At 36.7% G+C, this 15,825-nt stretch overlaps 1 protein-coding gene across 4 annotated transcripts in view; it reads right to left on the reverse strand.

The window, feature by feature from the left end:
* The window catches only part of NRAP (nebulin related anchoring protein), a 55,893-nt gene that overhangs the window by 25,294 nt on the left and 14,774 nt on the right, over positions 1–15,825 (reverse strand). For 3 of the 4 annotated variants that reach the window (XM_065672284.1, XM_065672287.1, XM_065672285.1), the window contains 12 exons: positions 13,263–13,367; positions 12,062–12,178; positions 10,283–10,387; positions 9,391–9,498; positions 8,589–8,693; positions 7,594–7,692; positions 6,999–7,103; positions 6,122–6,229; positions 5,214–5,315; positions 4,558–4,755; positions 4,232–4,336; positions 1,807–1,905 (listed from right to left, as the gene is read on the reverse strand). In XM_065672284.1, the coding sequence (XP_065528356.1) occupies positions 1,807–1,905; positions 4,232–4,336; positions 4,558–4,755; positions 5,214–5,315; positions 6,122–6,229; positions 6,999–7,103; positions 7,594–7,692; positions 8,589–8,693; positions 9,391–9,498; positions 10,283–10,387; positions 12,062–12,178; positions 13,263–13,367 (1,356 nt within the window). The remainder of the gene's footprint in view (positions 1–1,806; positions 1,906–4,231; positions 4,337–4,557; positions 4,756–5,213; positions 5,316–6,121; positions 6,230–6,998; positions 7,104–7,593; positions 7,693–8,588; positions 8,694–9,390; positions 9,499–10,282; positions 10,388–12,061; positions 12,179–13,262; positions 13,368–15,825) is intronic. The other variant, XM_065672286.1, reaches the window with a different exon arrangement.

Raw genomic sequence — 15,825 nt, forward strand, 5'->3', positions numbered from 1 at the left:
CCACAGAGTCAGGTTGACCAATTACTCATGGAAGCAGTGAAACAAAATACGTATCAGGATACTTTAATTCTCTTTCCTAAAGTCAGCTACTTAACGGACTATAAAGCTGTCAGCAATTCATAGTCCGTACAAAATGTATGCAAGAATACTTTCATCCAATATTAAACTGCAGCTACCTTTTAGGTAGTCTTTAATAGGGCACAGAAATAGTGAATTTTAGGCACAAAATGAAGAACGTTATGCATCTGAATCTGCAGAAAAAGTTTGTGACCTAAATGTAATTGCTGACATAATACTCCAGTGAGGACTAATGTTCCAACTTTGAATGAAAATATTAAGGACCTTTTATGATCCAAGTAGCAAACATCTCCATTTTATATCCCAGAGCAACATCAACAGAGAAATACACTACTCTGTTTCAGAAGCCCATGAAGCTGTTGAAAAGCTGCAAAAAGATGCCCATTTCACAGATGTTGTATTTCTTACATCTCAAAGGAATGGGGGGAAGAAATGTCCCTACTATAAAGCTCTAAATCCATGGTTACTATCCTGACTTCCACACACATAAAGAAAGGCAGCGTTGTCCAGTACACAGGAGATAAATAATGGGAGTCAGGAGACCAGTGTTCCCTCTGATTCAATCTGGTGTCATATTTGAGACACACAACACTCATCCAAGTAAGTGCTGTGTTTTTATTGATGTAGAAGGTCAAAAAAAAAAAGGAAACATGGTAGCTGCCTGAAAAAGACCACTCAAGAAGCAGTAATGCTTCATTAACATAACAGCTGAGAAGCTGACAGCATCTTCATTTCAAGGTACAACATATTAAATGTAACTTAAAAAAAGCTCATCAAGTCACTACTGTTCCAAAATTAGTTGGTCAGCAATTTTAACAACAGGTTCCTCTCCTTTTGGAAACTTACAAGTTAGTTCCTGTCATCTAAGTCCTGCCAGGGTGTTCTGAAGTACCATCTCAGCCCTGAAGTGGCCAGGCAGTTGCACATCTGACCATTGTAGGCCCCTTCATACTGAAATTTCCTATCCTATCCTATCCCACCTGCCAGTGTGGCCCACCTCAAGGAAGAACAGGGAGTATTCTGAAGGTACTCAGTTGGGAAAATATGGCTATTTGAGCATTTTACTAAATCATAGAATTACAGAATCAAAAAGTAAAGTACTTCAGTAAAATAAGTAAAGCACTTTAACAGCCACAGCTGAAGAATGTGCTGTCTAACAAGGCTGATATAACTTGAGGTAGTCTGACAGGGCCCTCAGTGGAGAGAAACACAGAGCCTGGGATGAATGTGCATCAGTCCCTGAGCTAATGTCTACCTTGCTTTTAAGCATTGCCTGAGTATCAGTTAGGAATACTGTGATTCTCCTACAGCTTCCATCCTCACTTTTGCTACTTCGTGGATAACCAGTTTTCATGCAGATAACATTAATGTCTCAGGAATAGTCAGGTATCCTCTCATGAATGCATTTCAGCCATACTCAGATTCAGCCTATCACCAAGATTGCTTTGTAGAGGCACCCACAGCCTTTGACATCATTCCTGAGAAGCATCGTTTGTTTATTTCCATTCCCATTGGCGTTTTTGTTGTTATTTTTCTAGTTCAGAGAATTCAATGAGAGAATTCATCAAATAAATAAAAACCCTTGGAAATAAATCTCAAGAAATTTCACATTCAGAAATGTTTCATGACCGGGTTTTCTTCCACCCACCACCCCAGTGTTTGTACCACAGGAATGACCACATTATGAGTAAGTTACTTGCAAAGAGACAAATTCAGTCAAGGACTCACATCACTTTGCAGTTCCTGACTTTTCTTGGCATGCTTGATCTGAGAACTGTCAGCCACACTGGTGAACTTCAGCGCATCAGCCTTCTGTCTGTACTTTTTCTGCATCAAATTACAGCAGGTTACACAAAAGTTTCTATAATATTTACATTCCCCCCAGAAAAGTAGCGCTTTCAAAAAATACATGACTGATAGAGCCAAAGTTCCCCTGTAAATTCCAAGACAATTTTAGCAAGGTATCAACAACATAAGATTCCAAATACTACTCACTATTGTATACTTTATATATATTGTATTGTTATATTATTGTATATAGCTAGTAGTATTTCTAAGGTGAGAAGGGTAGTGCAAGAATATGCCAAACGTACTTTTCCTGACACTGCAAGCATGGACACTCTTCGATGCCAGATGTACTAGCTAACTTGCTTACAAGATCTAGGTTGCACGCCAACCAGTGAGTGTCCTTCGCAAACTGGGTGTGGCAAGACAGGACCCAAGAGAGCTCATAAACTACAGGATCAATACTGCCATCTCGTTTTCTTATGTGAGACCTCTGAAGCATATGCATGTATTATCAAAATCACTGAACATGCTACTGAGGTATTTTTTAGTTACTAACATACTTCTAAATTATCAATTATATTAGAAGGGGCAATTTCAGTGTCCTGAAGGTAACTTAAATTCAGAATCTTCCCATCTCCCAGCTCTTTTCAAAGCAGAGCTCAGTGCAGACACTGCAGTCAAGCCTTGCTGGGAGCAACGGCTGTGAGAGGACTCCACAAGGCTCAAGTCTTGGATGTGGGGAAGACATATTGTGCTTCATTCATCTTCTGGTACCAATACCTACATAAGATTTATTTGAATGGACAACTTTGCATACAGACTAATGTTTCTACTTTGGTAAACAAGATTGCCCTTACCGTTATTCCATTTTACTTTTTGTTTTATATTTGAAACACACATAAGTGAATGGAAAACTTCCATTAACTTCATCAGGCTTTGGATCAGGCCTGTTTTGTATCAATACTGCTGCCTCAGTCTTTTGCATCACTCATTTGAGAGCGAGCTAAGTATTCCTCTCTATCTTTGAGACAGTAGAAGGAAATTCAGCACCTTATTTCAAGACCACAGTATGACAGGGGAAACCAAGCATACTTTTTGTATACTTTAGTCAAATTCTTATTCTAACAGTTCAACCGTGAAGTGGGGCATTCCACCTACGAAGGGCGTAAATGCATTTTTTCATTATCTGGCATTTCAGTAGAGAAATCCTTCTGTTTGAACTGATGGGTGAACAGATCAGTTTATGCTGTGTCTCTGCTATGGGAACACAGAATAGAAGTTAAAAAAGCATGCAGCACTTCAAAGAGGTGCTCATCGCTTTATTTTAGGAACCTGGAAGGAAGGGAGGAAGATTAAAAACAGCATGTTTTGTCACATTGCATGGAACACAATATAGTGACATTCTGCAAAGAACTGACAAAATGCCAGGCCCTGTATGGCAACAGAGATCTCTAAAATACTATCCACCAGTCTCCAGTTCAAGTGACTGTCAGCCATCTCTTGGCCTTATGTAGCACTAGAATGAAAAGGCAGATCATTATGGATTAAATATTTGTGGAAGTGATTATTACCACAGCACACGACAGCAGCAGATGTCAGTCTATCCCTAGCAAGACAGTAGATCTGAGAGTAGCTGCTCTTCTTCTTTTTCTCAGATGCATTTTTTCCCCTTGCAGGAGTAGTGAGAGGATGTCAGAAACCCAATGTATTACAGAGTGTGATCTCCAGTAACTAACTGGCTTCTGTTCCTTCCCCCAGCCTTAAGTGGAATTTTATCCTTCTTGTCAAACTTCCCCTAATGTATTCTTCTATATGTCCTCTAGTTTTCCTAGCTCTAGTGAGATGATTGAACCATAGCTAAGCAGCTGAGGAGGTGTACTTCCATAAGGCTAATGGCAGTGCAAAACCAAGTGAAAGCAATGAAAAGCAGCACAAGCTGAAGCGGACAATAAAGTCACATCCCTTATTTGACAAAGAGCAAGGAAATTCCACACATGGCTAACAAACATCCGATTTTTCAACACTGTTCCTTAAAACTCTATGCACTTCCTGTAGCATATGTCATAGAAACTCTAATTCTTTCTAATACCTCTCTGCAAAATGAGCAGGTGAATTAAAAGAGGTGGAAGCATAATTATGGGCTCATCTGCCTCACAAACTTGAGACAATAATCTTATAACGGGAAACATATTTTTAACCTCTAACCTAAGATCTCCTAAACTGTTGAATAACTAAACAACATCCATCAGTTCTTCCATTTCTCAGGTTTCCATATTAGGAATTACCTATTCCACATAATTTAGTGGAATAAATGCACGTAAACCTTTGAGTAAACAACAGACAGAAGCCTGAGTACTTTTCTTACCTCACTGACCAAATCTCCTGCTTTTTTGGCTTGTTGTATATTAAGACTTCCTTCTGTGATACACCCAGCTCCTTTCATCCACATTAGATCTGACCTATATCGAAGCTGTAGAGGAAAATGACATTTATTGGCATGTGGAACACATGTAAAATTTTTGCGTGTGAACATTTTCACCGTTTCCAGTTTCAAAGGCATTGCAAAGACATATAAAATAAGTCATCGTGTAATCAAACAGCATTGTATGAATGAGAATTAATGTCAAACTTAAGAAGTCTATAAACACTCATGCTGCTTATATCAGTTAAGCTGAGTATACATCATCTTACGTCACTCTGGAGACCATAGGCCCTCTTTGCCCATTTTGTCTTCATGTCTTCTGGAACCACTGTGTATTCATGCAGTCTCTTTCTATAATCTAAGTCACTAGCAAGTTCCTGGGCCTTCTTAGCATGTCTCAGGTTTATCATATCCATAGGCAGATGGAAATGAGTCTTACTCTCCTCAAAATCTTTTTTGTAGGCAATCTAGAAATAGAAGAAATGAAAACAAGTTGTCTGTACCAGTGCGCTGCAAAGTCAACGCTATCTTAAATTTCCACTCTTGTTTGGGTCCTATAAGGGGTCTACAAAACAGATGACAAACTCTGGAAACATCTTCTCTATTATAGTACATATGACTTTTAAACAAACTTTAACCTGCTTGAAAAGTTCCATGTAGAAGTGTTTATACTGGGGGTTTAATAGGATGTTATTTTCCTGCCCCAAAATAAGGACAGCACCAGCTCAAAATTCCCTGTGAGAACAAAAATACTGTGCAATCATTGCAGAGCCACAGACAGAGGAAGGAAACCAACCTTTGCCTTGTTAAAAGCTTCCAAGAATTTTTTATAGTGAAAGCAGTAACAGTGGTAGATTGCATACTGTTGCTGAAAGATTCACAATTACGAATAATACCTTCTGACTCAGAGAAATAATTAATTTACCTCACTACTCATCTTGGCCACCTTCAGAGAGTGTAAAAGTCTTGAATCTTTGGCTCCAATTGCTTTTCCTTTTGTTTTTTCATATTCTTCTTTATATTTAATCTGTAAAAAAATTAGTTTCAGTCAAAGAACATTTCCAATTATCTAAAAGATAAAGTAATATGATTTCCACTGGCAGTTTGAATGGTCAAAATGTAGAAGGGTTTAGTCTGATTCTCATGTTGTCACTTCAGATTTCCCAGATTTTCTAAGAAATTCCCAAAGGTGCAAGGTTGGTCTCATTTATGTTGCCTTTAACTTAATTCCTTCAGGCTCATTCCTATGAGGTGGATATGCTTATAAGCTGATTAGCTAAATTATCTGGTTCTTAAAGCAAAAGATAGAGAATCAATCATGTAAAAACAAGCAAGGAATGAAAAATTTTATTTTCTTAATGAGGTGGGATTTTGGAATCACCATCATTGCCAAACACTTCCCACTTGCAGGAAAAGTTTCTTCTTTTTTTGCCTCTCCACAGGCTAAGAATTATGAGGTAAGTTGTTTAAAAAGTGTTTGGAAATTTTTTTAGATACATCTATTTATGTTAAAGAAGCAAGGTAAAGAAATATGCATTCCCTTTACAGGGAATGATAACAGTATTTTTGAGGCTTTAAACAATTCAAAACACTGAATTTTACTAAAGGGGTTGTTTTGCCTCCTTCTGTACACTTGTATTTAGAAAAAACAATTTTCAGAGTGTGAAGTTTCACAGAAGTCTGAGCAAGTTTCCAACTGTTCACCAGCCATTGAGAAAGATGAACAGCCAAATGTAGGACTTTAAAGTTCAGATGAAGTGAGTTAAGCTCTATTTCCCTGTTCTATAACAACTTATATAAAGAATAATTCCTAGGTAATTAAATATAACATACATCACTGGCAAGATCCCTTGAAGCTTTGGCAGCAAGTAGAGGCAGAGAATCAAGTTTCATTACAAAACCCCGGCCCTTACTCTTCTCCCAGCCTTCTCTGTACTTAATCTGAGAAAGGAAAGACAGCAACATGTTACTAGCATCTAACAATGAGCATGAATCCCAGCACATTATAGCCACAGAGTGTTGCTCCACAAGACTCCACTAATGCAACCCAAATAAAACTTAGGGGAAAAACACAGTTATGAATACTTGCAGTAATGCCAACTCACAACCACAAAAAAATTATGAAACCGTTTCAAAAATAACAGTCACACCAGTAATAAGACTGGAAGTTTTGCACTCATTTGTCTTGTTGAGCTTTTTTCCCTTCAAAACTACCTACAACAATGGAAGCCTGAAAAAAATACTTTAAAAATGAAATAGAATTTAAACTTTTCCTGTAAGTTCTTGATTTTAAAACCTAAGTGTCAAAGTAAATCAATGTATATTGTCATGAATTCTTAATAGCAGCAAGAGTGGGCTTGATCCAAGTTCACTGAAGTTACTGTGTTTCTTTCCATTGACTTCAGTAAGCTTTGACTTATCATAACTATGCAAATGTTCCTTCTTCATATAAATACCACCTCAGTGGTATTGTGAAGCTGTAAAGTGAACACTGGTATACTAAACAAAGTCAAATCATCTGAAAAGGTCTAGTGGTTTCACTGTACTTGAGACAGTATCTCTACCTACACCAGAATATCCATACCACATTTCATGCTGTTTACTGAAGATCAATGATAAATGCTTCCAGAAATAGTATCATCATTTCTACATTCATTTCTGTCTATTAACAGCATCATGAGTAACAATACCTCCACACCATGTGACTTACCTCACTGTATAACTCAGCATTTGCTTTCGCTTTGACTAACTGAGGTACATCCTGAGGCAGAGTGTAGTTTGTTTTTGTCTTCTCATACTGCGCTCGGTAGTTCAGCTGCCATATATTGAAAAAGTCAACAACAAACTCAGTTATTTTGAACTCACCCAAAATATGACTGTTAGATTAATTAACTGCCATTGAATTTCAGGCTATTAGTGCTATGTTGTAGATTCACTCATAGATATGGCTGACAAGAGGGCAATAAGGCAATTGTAACTTTTACTTAGGTAGTAGGAAGTAGAATAAATATTCTATAAATAGAATAGTTACTGATTATCTGTAAGAAGAAAATATCAAAACCCATGCATCAATAAATACACAGAAGAAAAACTAACACAAATATTAAAAATGGAGGGAAATATTACATCTACTGGTATGTTTCCCACATTTTTTAAAGGATTTAACTCAATTTTTATCCTTGTTTTGGTTGTAAATCTGTAGATGAACTATCAAGAATAAAAACACATGAATGCTGCAAGTGCTATGAAACAGAATTATCTCATAATTGTAACAAACAATTGTGGTTAATGATGACAGAACTTACATCACTGAGCTGCTGCGCATTTTTTTTGGCTTGAGCGATTTGTGGAGTGCTGGCAACAGAGCTGTACTTCAGCTTGTCTATGCTTTGCCTGTAGTTTACCTAATTTAAGATAAAATAAAAAGATTTAATAAAGGAAGAAATGGCCAGACCAGAAAATGAGAGAATGAGTAGACAAAGGTTTATTAGCTATTATTCTAGATAAATCATGACCCAAACAATAATAAGTTGAGGTGTTCACCGGGATCTCTTGGAGGAGATGTGAGTTAATGCTCTAAAAATTTCCTAGTCTGAGATTATTACAGCTTGTATCTCACTTTGAAAATGAACCTCATTTATGACCCTTCTCCTTCAAAACAACAAATTCTTAAAAAATTGCAGTTTCAGCTGGTCCTCAAAAGCACTCCTATAAAACTGATACTCTTAACCATCACTTGGACTATTTTTATCTTTATCAGGCTGTAGAGCTCATATAACCACAGCAGTACACAAATTTCTTCATATTGTTCCATCAGTAACTCAACCCCAAGAACAGAGGGCACCTCTCTCACACAGATCACAGGTATAAGGAAGGTTACTTGACCAATTTGCTCCCATTTCTATGTGACCAACCAGTTCCCCTTCAAAGGGGAACACCTATCTTCAGGGAACTCACAAAGGATGAGAAGCCTATTTAAGTCTCCTCATCCTTTCATTGCTTGATGCTGCCGTTGAAGCTGTCCAGGATGGTGAGATGTTTTGCAACACAAACTAGGGATAGGTCAGAGCTCCCTCATTTCACATCAGTGTACAACCTGTGTTGAACTGAAGCCAATGACAGGAGGTGGCAGCACTTTCTATTCCTCTGAGCTCCCTTGACTCCCTACACTTTTTTTCTTTAACTTTGTTATCACTAGCTGTTTGCTCCCATGATTAAATCATCATTTGACACATGCAATCTATCACAAGCTCTCCTACAGGGACAGGATGAGCCATGCAAGTCATAGGAAAATATTTACATCTTTCAAAGGGACCAACTTCCTTGTTGTCTGATACGAAGGAGTAAGAGTAGCTGGGTAATTGTAGTCAACACCATCATGCTTGTAATCAGACTTATAGGCTATCTGAAACACAGGGAGAACAAAAAAAAAATCATCTTTTTTTTTAAGCTGTCATTTGCGTGAATAATTATCAGTCAAGAGGAAAAGAGAAACAATAATATTAATATTAAATGCAGAAAACAAAGTAAGTTCAATGTCATGAGTGACAAAGAAAATGAAATTATTTGCATAGTTTAGCCACTAATTGATTCTTTTTCAGCTCCTCAATTAATCCAATGCCAACAGTGGGAGCATTAACTTAACTTCCACCTATGACACATTTCTTTTATCTTTCTGCTTAGTTCTCAAGCTTCTTACAGATTTGTAAATAATGTACTTGAAGGAATGGTATGTAATGAAATAGCTTCTTGACTAACCCAGCAAATTAAATTGGAATCCAGAAATCTTCATTAAAGACTTTTTTTCAGCAGAGGCCTGACCCTGGGGGTGGTGGCAAGAAACCTTCAGCATTCTACTGATGTCAAAGAAAACTGAAGGAGCTCAGTATGTTGCCAGATAACTGAATTTGCTTATTTTAACTTCTTCCACACAGTGAGCTATAAATCAGTACAAAAAGGTTTCTACAATTTCTCCTTTTCTCAACATACCTATCCTTTAGAGCCTCAATACAATATGATTTAAAGTTTTCTATCTACTTAATCCTGGAAAAACTTAAAAGGTAAGAAAGCAACAGCTATACAAGTGTGATTAACAGACTTACATTGCTTGCCAAGCTGCCAACCTTCATGGCATGTAGCATTCGCCTGTCCATGCCAATACCCACATAATGACCTTTCACCTGGTTCTGGTAGGTTTCTTTGTATTTAAGCTGTACAAAACATAGCAAAAATACTCTGATAAAATATACCTATTTTTAATATGAGTTTCCATACGTTACAGCAGTGAAACAAATGATTACAGCTGTGGTCTACTAGTGTTGCACCACTACAGAACTCATGAGTCCTCCACAATCTTGGTACTTTAATAAACAAAACTTAAAACCCTCTGTGAGTTTCCTGTTTTACAAGATGCCATTTACATGTTCTTCGTATCACCTGGATACCACATAAAGGAAATACCTCCACATTCTATTGCTGCTTATTTTTTTCATCAGAAACAGATATTAGAATTAAGTCGCATATAAGCATTATTTGTACATTAACAAGTGATATTATAAACATCTACCAAAACCGGACTGCTTTGGTGAAGCTTTCATGAAGACCAGTAGGGAATTTGACTAGATAAACCACTCAACCATCTCATGCATGTGGCAAAAGATTTACTCCTCCTAGATTTCAGAGAACAGTAGGAAGCAGTGTAAAAATTATACTTGAGTATCATGTGGTGTAATTATTAACATTGATGAATTTCACACAGTAAACATGTTCCTCTCTGACATTAACTCTGGTAAAGAATCTTCTGCTTACCTTTCCAGTCAGGAAATGGGTATACAAAATTCAATAAATAATAATTACAATAGATAACAGTAACAACTGGCACCTACGTGTCTAGATTAGCAACTTCTCTTCCATATATCGAATACTTCTTTTCATAATCCTATATAAAATGAGCCCAGTTATCCATCAGAATAACATGAGGTGCTGGAAACTTACATCACTGGTGAATTTTGATATCTTGCTCACATTCTTGAATTGCGGAGTATCACAGTAGTTCATGCTGTAGCCTCTGTTGTTTTCAAGATCCTTCTTATACTCCACCTTAGTGACAAAAATGCACAATGGGTAGATACAGTAAAACCTTAACATGCTTCATCAAGTTCATAAACACACTTTTCATCAGCCAGACTCACTGTTCAGAGATTTTGATACATGGCTTTCATGAGATGGCATATGATGAAAATTAATATGATTTTCATATACTCAGTTCTTGCTTGATATGCAAAAGGAATGCAATCAATTTCATCCACTTTATGAGACAGTGACATGAAGAAAATCATTAACAAACCCAAGGAATCTATGAAGGAATTTTATGGTGAGTGTGGACTAAATGAAAGCAAAAAAAGCAATGGGTGTTTTCCACCATGAAGTATTGACCAGGGGGAAGCTTACCAGCAGAATTCTTCAGAGTAAGTTTAAATACAGAACTGGTTTAATATTTTCATTAAGTTCCTTACTCTGAAGTTGGAATGTTGAGGGTGATATTAAAAGGGGTGGTAATGGAAATATGACTAAATTCAGCAAAGTAGAGCTTAATACATGTAGGAAGAAGTCATAAAAATTTCAGCTATAAGAGCTCATCACCTGGAAAGGCTAAGAAAGAGAAAACTGTTCATCTGTAGGCTGACCTCAGAAAGATGGCAAGATGACAAAGTAACACAGCCATCAAAAAGGTAAGTGTAGTCCAAGGCTGAAGCAAGTGAAGACTTTTGAGCAAGCACTGGAAAGTGCATGTGCTATGTACCAGGATCCAGCAAGACCTCATCAAGAACTTATGTACTCTTACAGTCATTCCTGATTCAGGAACAGCTTCTAACAGCTGCAATGGAAGACTGTGAGAGATGAAAGGAATTTGGCTTGCTTAGTCTAGGAAAACAAAGGCAGAGAGAAGAAAATAATATCCGCTTGTAAACATCTCAGAAAGGCAATCATGCAGACAACTGAACTAAACTAAAGGGCAATGGTGGCACAAAGCACAGTAGTAATAAAGTGGACAGGAATAAATGCAGGCTAGAAATTAGAAGAAAAGTACTACTTCCAGGGGTTTTTCATTATTGAAGGTTTTATATTTTGACATCTCAAGAGTATAAGTTTTTAAACTGCCATGGGGAAATCTCTAGAAACTCAAATTTATTAATATCTTTATAGCTGATATGACACTATAAATAAATTAATAATTCAGAATCTACTGAGAATTCCCTAGCAATCTTCTCTTGCCAAGCAGAAGAATGCATTAGGAGTAACTCGCAGTCTTTCACATGATGGAAGAAAAGAGAAACCCGCATTAACAGAATGGTACAAATTTTGGCTGAGTTGGTGTTACTTCCTGATTACCAGTAGAACCTTCTTTGAAATGCTCTAAGTATCCTTACATACCCAAGTTATCCTAAAGCATTTATGTTTATAGCTTCACATGACATTAAGAGCACAATTCAGGGTGGGGTTTTTTTTCAATTTATATTCTTAATGTAGCCAGAATTAGGATTACTTTTCTGAGGTTAGCTTCCCTGTACTTCCAATACAAATCATTGGAAGTGTCAGGTAACAGCACCTGAAGATCTGCCCTTACACCTTTCTTTCCTGTTACTGAGCTACACACAGATCATGTTTGTTACATTCAGGGCAATAAAAACAATATTTGTAGTACTTACCCATCAGACACAAATGTTAGTATGAGCTGCATTAACTTGTTAACAGACCAACTGAACCCCTTACCTCACTGACAAGCTTGTTAACACTTTGGGCTTGCTTAAGGGCTAAGTTGTCTTCAGCTGTTAGGGAGTGAAAGTGAGCTGCACCTTTCATCTTGGAAAGATCTTTCTTGTATTTTACCTAAAAAAAAAAAAAGTAGGAAAAATTATAAAACAGATGTCTACCTTCTCACCATTGCTGTTTAGACTGGCTTCATGAGGTGGGATTAGATTTTTCTTGTTCTAGTCTTGATAAGCAAATTGAACTTCCTAAGTTGAAACATTGCAAGTTGTTCCTGAAATAAACCTCATAGAAAGTCACAGCCCCAACAATCCCTATCAAGACACTTCACTAGACAGCAAGTTTTAGAATCCATTTTTTACATAGATTGAACAGCACTAGTGGTTCATAGCTTGAACAGATAACTAGCAGATTCTAGTGACTGGCTGAAGCTATTTACTGCTAGTGTCCATTACAGGCTAGTACATGCTGAAAGACTAAACAGAAAACAGCCTTAGCCCATCAGCCCAGATAGACCCACAGGGGATAACTGTCCATACTACAAAGGTTGTCACTAGCAGGAACCCTTCACAGCAGCCACAGGGTAGTGACCTACAGACTGACCCAATTTTTGTCACTACACACAATGGACTCCACAAATAGGACTGTGGCTCTTTAATCCATGGGCTGCATTCAAGAATCACACATCACCACCTTCCTTGCCAATTCTTTAGCTTAGCACCCAGAACTGAAAATCCCCAGCCTAGAAATAAGCTCAGTCTTGTGAAGTGACAGTGTCATACTCTATGGTTTCTTTTTCTCCATATGACTTGTTTTGTGCTAGAGGCATGATACATCAAAATATCAAAACCAGTTCAACTCATTCATCCTCCATTTATTCACTACTGGGAATACCACAGTAGTCCACAGGATGATTAAGGCAGTTGAAGGTTTCATTAATAATACAGGTCCAGATTTGCCAGAAGGGTTAACCTAACAGTAGGGATCCCCATTAGTTGCTACATCCATCTCCTCCTTCATGCCAGTTGGAGCTGTGTCCTCTTGTATTAATGGATATTATTAATCCAGTTCCCAGCAATGTAGTGAAATGTCATTGTTGTTTACTTCTCAAGTGTAATTTTAGCATTCTCCTTCCAGGCACTGCTCTGACATACTGCTGGTTTTAATTGTTTATGAATTGTATTGATTCAGGTTTCATACTTACATCACTTGCCAATTCATTTGCTTTCTTGGCATTTTGATAAGCTGGAGTGATCATAGCAGGAAAGCTTCCTTTCCCTCTGCGTTCTTCAAACTCATCCATATAATGCTGAAGATTATATATAGAAAAATGTATGAGTGTTTAATCATCATACATGAACAGGTGAGGCCATGGGTGATTTCATAAATCCCATAGTCCTTGTTAGCAGGAAAATTCATTGCTTCATTTTTACTTTTCTTTTTTATGAAGAAGAAAATTAAATCACCTATTAGATTAAGTGTGCCTGCAACATTACTTGTGTTGCATTGCAAGATAAATTTAGGTAGCAATTAGCTGAGGTCAAGATAGCATTGAAGTATACAGTAATACACAGTTCATACAGAGGTGGTATCTGCTATCCGTTCTCTTCATCAAAATGTTTCCTTGTAAAACTATAAACACACCTAAGGGTTTGGACAGCCAGGAAATTTGCTTAAACTTTCTGAATTTAGCATAGGGTCAACCTTTCATTGTGATGTGAACAGAAGGCTCTTGATCTCTCCATAGCCATATCTCACATCATAGCTGATCAAAACCACTATTCCTCTAGTGCAGTGATATATTTTGACAAAGGATTCCTTAATGAAGCAGAAATATCTAGCTATTAAAGTGGGAGCAAAACACCTTAGGGACAAAATCACAAAATTCCATTTGCTTGATTTAAAAAATACAATTATTGCCAAATTAATACTCTTAAATCCATCGATAGATGATTTTATGTTTGACAATTTGAAAAGCCTTTAGATAATTTAATAACAAAAAAAACTGGAGCTTCTTTTAAAATGGTAATACCTAATGACCGCCCTAAAGCTTTCTATGTCAAGATGTGGGGAGAACATGGTAAGTATACAAACAAGATACAGTGTAATGTGTCTTCTTTGAAATCTTTTGTAAATCCTTCGTAGTAAACAGGTAGTTTAAATGAAAAAAGAATGTGTGGCATGCCAAGAATGTCATGGAGAGCACAGATAGAAAGGACTATAAATATTTGGGGTATCTCTCTTGTGACTTCTCAATGCAAAAAAACCCACTGTAGGTCACTTTATGCACCATCAATGTTACATGGTAAGATAGGTCATGTATTGTGACCAGTGTGATGCAATTACAGTTATCACATCTAAATTATTCTATAAACAGACATAGAAAATAAAAAATAGCCATCATTAATGACTGAGTTAGTTTCTTAAAATGCCATTTTTGCAGCTTGCCATTTTCTTTCTCTTCTTTCTCAAATCCTTTCTAATATTGCTCATATCACAAGACAGGATTTTCAAAGTTCCAGAGAATTAATTTTAGCCACTTCGAAGATTTTAAAACATGAACAAAACAGGTGCTCAGCACACAGGAACTTTATAGTAATGTTCCTTAAATTGTCTCATGTCATATATACATTGGTATGATGTGCCCCTATGATCTTGAGAGTTAGAAATCTAATCCCTTTACCTGTGTTAAGTCTTGCTTCACTCAGAAAGGTCCATTAATTTCAGTGGCTCTATTTTATTTGAATAAGAATATCGAAATCCAATCTATGCAGATTAAAACTCAAATAAAATTTGAAGTCTGTGACTGAAGTTTCAAAGATACTTTAAAAGAAAAAGAACCCTTAATTCTAAAGACAGAAGCATTCTATAATGCTTGAAAATGCAACTGGTGCTTTTTTAAATTAATTTTATTTGTTTATTCTCACTAAAACTTGTAGTAATTCAAAAGATAGAGACTAACTGAAGGCTTCATTGCTACATATTTCAAACTCATATTCCTCAAGAATGGTTTGATTTTCACACATTACAAGATATAGGTTTGGACAGAAGGGAAGAAACATAAAATACCAAATATCTTCAGACAATATAGTCCCTTTTCATTCATTTCTCCAAAGTATGTGGGTCTCATGAGGAGTAAGGATGAAAAACCTGAGACTAACCATATAGTTTTGTTTATACAAAACCACTATTCAATTCCTTTCAAACTCCCTTCAGCTGTATTCAGTACTATTTAGCTGTACTATTTTCCTAATTCAATTGAATGCATTTTGAGAGACCACAAAAATAATGTAATTCCCTTAAAAATGAAACAAAGGCAAAACGAATGCCACAGACCAAAACAGAACTAAAGCCTAATTGGTTCCACAAATACAGAACTACAACTTGTCAAGCACTCAAGACTATTTTTTTAGATGCTCTGAAATCTAAGAGGACATGTATGATCTTCAGTGCTATTCTCACATATTTAGAACTGCAAAGCTTCTAAGATTCCTAAAAACACTTGCAAGGGAAAAGATGCTCATTCGTCTACTAACTTGCTACCTATCATTTCACAGTTTTTCTCCTAACTGAATTTACATTTTCTTTCACATGGACTTGGACATTTTCCACAAGTAAACACATTTCAGTGTGAGACGTTAACAATATCACAATAGAAATGTACAATGCATACATGCACACATATAAAATACGGTAGGGCTTACCTTTTGGAATGACCCTACCATAAGGATCATGCAGTGACAGTGTATGCACCCTGCAGTCTAATC

Source organism: Lathamus discolor, chromosome 3 (assembly GCF_037157495.1).
Source record: "Lathamus discolor isolate bLatDis1 chromosome 3, bLatDis1.hap1, whole genome shotgun sequence".
In the NCBI taxonomy this organism is placed as follows: domain Eukaryota; kingdom Metazoa; phylum Chordata; class Aves; order Psittaciformes; family Psittacidae; genus Lathamus; species Lathamus discolor.